The sequence below is a fragment of the Perca flavescens genome, chromosome 12 (genome assembly GCF_004354835.1).
Source record: "Perca flavescens isolate YP-PL-M2 chromosome 12, PFLA_1.0, whole genome shotgun sequence".
NCBI lineage: Eukaryota > Metazoa > Chordata > Actinopteri > Perciformes > Percidae > Perca > Perca flavescens.
Window position 1 is genome coordinate 34099433 of NC_041342.1, and position 5000 is coordinate 34104432.

The 5000-nt window shown below is 39.4% G+C and overlaps 1 protein-coding gene across 1 annotated transcript in view; it reads right to left on the bottom strand.

Annotated features, from left to right (window-relative positions):
• The window catches only part of lamc1 (laminin, gamma 1), a 141015-nt gene that overhangs the window by 31573 nt on the left and 104442 nt on the right, over positions 1 to 5000 (bottom strand). The window contains exon 15 of the mRNA XM_028592310.1: positions 3721 to 3874. Coding sequence (XP_028448111.1) covers positions 3721 to 3874 — 154 coding nt within the window. The remainder of the gene's footprint in view (positions 1 to 3720; positions 3875 to 5000) is intronic.

Below are 5000 nucleotides of genomic sequence, written 5' to 3' on the forward strand. Positions count from 1 at the left end.
CTGGGAGATGTAGTCCATTGGGAGATGTAGTCCACTGGGAGATGTAGTCCACTGAGCGGTTTCACACTAAACTAAGTGGTCATATGACAAACCTGCGGCTAACGGAGACTTTTCGGTTGAAAAATTATCTTTTAAATTGACGAACATCATATTTGTAATCCATGGCTCAATTCAAACGGGATCAAAAAATGATTTGCTTCCTCCCCGTTCACTACCGTTCATATTTTTTCTGAGTTTAGGTCCCATGAGGTCCACCGGAAGGGGGCGGGACTTCGGCTCTCTATCAGGGAGGCAAAGTCCCGCCCCTTCCTGTGTGTCCACCGTGGGACTTTATTTTAGTAAAAATGTGTTTGGATCCCGTTTGAAATGATCCATGAATTACACACATGATGTTAGTCAGTTTAAAAGATAATTTAGCGAGTGAAGAAAGTGTGAGTTTGTGGTTAAACTGTTGAAGTATCAGACTGGGTAAACGCGTCATTAGAAAGACTCGTCAGCCCAAAAGTGTCTAAGTCACGTCTCTCTGAAGCTACGATGTCTGAGGGTCCTATCTCGCACCTGTTCAGGTGCATTCTGGGTGTGCTGGTCTTACAGGGAGGTGTGTTCAGGTGCATTCTGGGCGTGCTGGTCCTACAGGGAGGTGTGTTCAGGTGCATTCTGGGCGTGCTGGTCTTACAGGGAGGTGTGTTCAGGTGCATTCTGGGCGTGCTGGTCTTATAGGGAGGTGTGTTCAGGTGCATTCTGGGCGTGCTGGTCTTACAGGGAGGTGTGTTCAGGTGCATTCTGGGCGTGCTGGTCTTACAGGGAGGTGTGTTCAGGTGCATTCTGGGCGTGCTGGTCTTATAGGGAGGTGTGTTCAGGTGCATTCTGGGCGTGCTGGTCTTACAGGGAGGTGTGTTCAGGTGCATTCTGGGCGTGCTGGTCTTACAGGGAGGTGTGTTCAGGTGCATTCTGGGCGTGCTGGTCTTACAGGGAGGTGTGTTCAGGTGCATTCTGGGCGTGCTGGTCTTACAGGGAGGTGTGTTCAGGTGCATTCTGGAGCGTGCTGGTCTTACAGGGAGGTGTGTTCAGGTGCATTCTGGGCGTGCTGGTCTTACAGGGAGGTGTGTTCAGGTGCATTCTGGAGCGTGCTGGTCTTACAGGGAGGTGTGTTCAGGTGCATTGTGGAGCGTGCTGGTCTTACAGGGAGGTGTGTTCAGGTGCATTCTGGGGCGTGCTGGTCTTACAGGGAGGTGTATTCAGGTGCATTCTGGGCGTGCTGGTCTTACAGGGAGGTGTGTTCAGGTGCATTCTGGGCGTGCTGGTCTTACAGGGAGGTGTGTTCAGGTGCATTCTGGGTGTGCTGGTCTTACAGGGAGGTGTGTTCAGGTGCATTCTGGGCGTGCTGGTCTTACAGGGAGGTGTGTTCAGGTGCATTCTGGGTGTGCTGGTCTTACAGGGAGGTGTGTTCAGTAGGGGTGGGGGAAAAAATCAATACAGCATAGTATCGCGATATTTCTCATGGCAATACTGTATCGATACACAGTATCGATCTTTTATTATTTAAATTGCACATCAGAATTTAACTTTTTGGTAGTATAATAATAAAATCAATTGCTTATTCAGTCCACCAGATGGCGCTGTTTGTTTTCTGGTGAGGTCAGCGGGGTGACTGTCAGCGTGCAGGCGGATGTAGATAAAATAAACATGGCAGCGTCAGAGAAAGAAATCAGAAATGCACCATCTGCGTTTAAATCAAGTGTTTGGACTTTTTTCGGATTTTTTAACAAGGAGGGGACAACTGAGATGGACATGAGACATGGGATTTGCAAGGAGTGTCGTATGCAAATAAAATACTCAGGGAATACCACAAACATGAGGGCTCATCTCACACGCCACCATCCAGAGTTAGCGTTAGCCGAGGGCGGTAAAGCTAATGCTAAACCAGCTCCGCCCGAAAAACCAACCAACACTGGACACACTTAGCTTGACAAAGCTACCTCCCAATTCAGAGCGAGCTAAGAAAATAACTCAAGCCATCGCCTACTTCATGTGCAAAGACCTGCGTCCATACAACGTTGTGGAAAATGAAGGATTTTGTCACTTGCTAAAAACACGGAACCAAGGTACGTGACTCCGTCGCGCCGTTTTTGTAATCATTTTAATTGTAAAAAATACCTGTAGTAGCACAGCAGTGCATACCTGTTGGTATTACAGTCTAGTCCACCTTAATTAAAAATGCAAACAGTTCAGTTTGCCAGGTGTATACAACATTTATAACATATTCATTAAAGTGCTGGTTAGTTAGTCAGCTTGACAGTCACATTTTACAGCAATAAAATTCATGTGAGATGAACAAACAGATGTTGACAAAGTTTTCCTTTGGGGACATAATAATGAAGTTGGAAAAAAGGTAATAAATTGCAATATATTGCAGAATATCGCAATATGTTTAAAATCGCAATAATATCGTATCGTGACCTAAGTATCGTGATAATATCGTATCGTGGTACCTCTGGTGATTCCCACCCCTAGTGTTCAGGTGCATTCATTCTTGCCTTCCTTCTTTCTACTGTTTTTATTCAGTTTTATGACTATTTTTGACCTATTCTTGCCTTCCTTCCTTCTTTCTACTGTGTTTTTATTCTAAGTTTTTATGACTATTTTTGACCTATTGCCTTCCTTCTTTCTACTGTGTTTGTATTCGATTTTTATGACTATTTTTGACCTATTCTTGCCTTCCTTCCTTCTTTCTACTGTGTTTTTATTCTAAGTTTTTATGACTATTTTTGACCTATTGCCTTCCTTCTTTCTACTGTGTTTTTATTCAGTCTTTATGACTATTTTTGACCTATTCTTGCCTTCCTTCCTTCTTTCTACTGTGTTTTTATTCAGTCTTTATGACTATTTTTGACCTATTCTTGCCTTCCTTCCATCTTTCTACTGTGTTTTTATTCAATTTTTATGACTATTTTTGACCTATTCTTGCCTTCCTTCCTTCCACTGTGTTTTTATTCTAAGTTTTTATGACTATTTTTGACCTATTGCCTTCCTTCTTTCTACTGTGTTTTTATTCAGTTTTTATGACTATTTTTGACCTATTCTTGCCTTCCTTCCTTCTTTCTACTGTTTTTATTCTACGTTTTTATGACTATTTTTGACCTATTCTTGCCTTCCTTCCTTCTTTCTACTGTTTTTATTCAGTTTTTATGACTATTTCTGACCTATTCTTGCCTTCCTTCCTTCTTTCTACTGTTTTTATTCAGTTTTTATGACTATTTCTGACCTATTCTTGCCTTCCTTCCTTCTTTCTACTGTGTTTTTATTCCAAGTTTTTATGACTATTTTCAACCTACTCTTGCCTTCCTTCCTTCTTTCTACCATCTTTTTCCAAGTTTTTCTCTCCTTTCTCCATCAGTATTTAAATCTTTTCCAGGTCCAAGGCTGGTTGTTTAGTAAATCTATCTCTGACATCGCTGGATTCTTCCTCTTTATAGAGACTATTCGCGCTGGTCAGGGGTTACATGGCTTAAAAACACTGTTGAAAGGGGGACATTGTTGAGAAAATAGCTTGAGAACTACTGCTGTAAACTGACTGTAATTCAAACAGGATCAAGACATGCTTTTTGTCCCTCCCAGTTCACTACGGGACAGATAAACTACGGGACAGATAAGGTCCCGTGGGGGCCACAGGAAGGGGCGGGACTTGTCATGTTGGGAGGTTATTATGATGATGCTCACCGTTCGCAGCCGGCAGAGCTCTGCAGGTTGAAGAAGCCGGGCTGGCAGGCGCCGCAGTCTCGCTCCGCCACGTTGGGGAGACAGGGACACTGGCCGGTGACCTGGGAACAGCCGGTCTGCCGATCCACGGTGCCGAGCGGCGAGCATGAGCACGCTGAGGACACACACAAACAGCTTCACGCACTTTCCTCAAACAACTGGTAGTACATTTTAAGAAAAAGAAGTCGGAATATTTCAAGAAAAAAAGTCAGAATGTTTCAAGAAATAAAGTCGAATATTTCAAGGAAAAAATGTCTGAATATATTTCAAGAAAAAGAAAAGTCAATATTTCAAGAAATAAAGTCAAAATATTTCAAGAAATAAAGTTGAATATTTCAAGGAAAAGAAATCTGAATATATTTCAAGAAATAAAAGTCAGAATATTTCCAGAAATAAAGTCAGAATTTTTCAAGAAATAAAGTCAGAATTTTTCAAGAAATAAAGTCAGAATATTTCAATAAATAAAGTCTGAATATATTTCAAGAAATAAAGTCGAATATTTCAAGGAAAAAAAGTCAGAATATATTTCAAAAAATAAAGTCAGAATATTTCAAGAGAAAAAAGGTCAGAATATATAAAAAAAAAAGTCAGAATTCTTCATGAAAAAAAGTCAGAATATATTTCAAGAAATGAAAGTCAGAATATTTCAAGTAATAAAGTCAGAATTTTTCAAGAAATAAAGTCTGAATATATTTCAAGAAAAAAAGTCGAATATTTCAAGGAAAAAAAGTCTGAATATATTTCAAGAAATAAAGTCAAAATATTTCAAGAAATAAAGTCAAAATATTTCAAGAAATAAAGTCAGAATTCTTCAAGAAAAAAAGTCAGAATTTTTCACGAAAAAAAGTCAGAATTTTTCAAGAAATAAAGCCAGAATATATTTCAAGAAATAAAGTCTGAATATATTTCAAGAAATAAAGTCGAATATTTCAAGGAAAAAAAGTCTGAATATATTTCAAGAAATAAAGTCAAAATATTTCAAGAAAAACAGTCATAATATTTCAAGTAATAAAGTCAGAATTTTTCAAGAAAAACAGTCAGAATATTTCAAGTAATAAAGTCAGAATATTTCAAGTAATAAAGTCAGAATTTTTCAAGAAAAACAGTCAGAATATTTCAAGTAATAAAGTCAGAATTTTTAGGAAATAAAGTCAAAATATTTCAAGAAATAAAGTCTGAATATTTCTAGAAAAAAAAAGTCTGAATATTTCAAAACGTATTAAGTGATCTTTGGGTCTGTA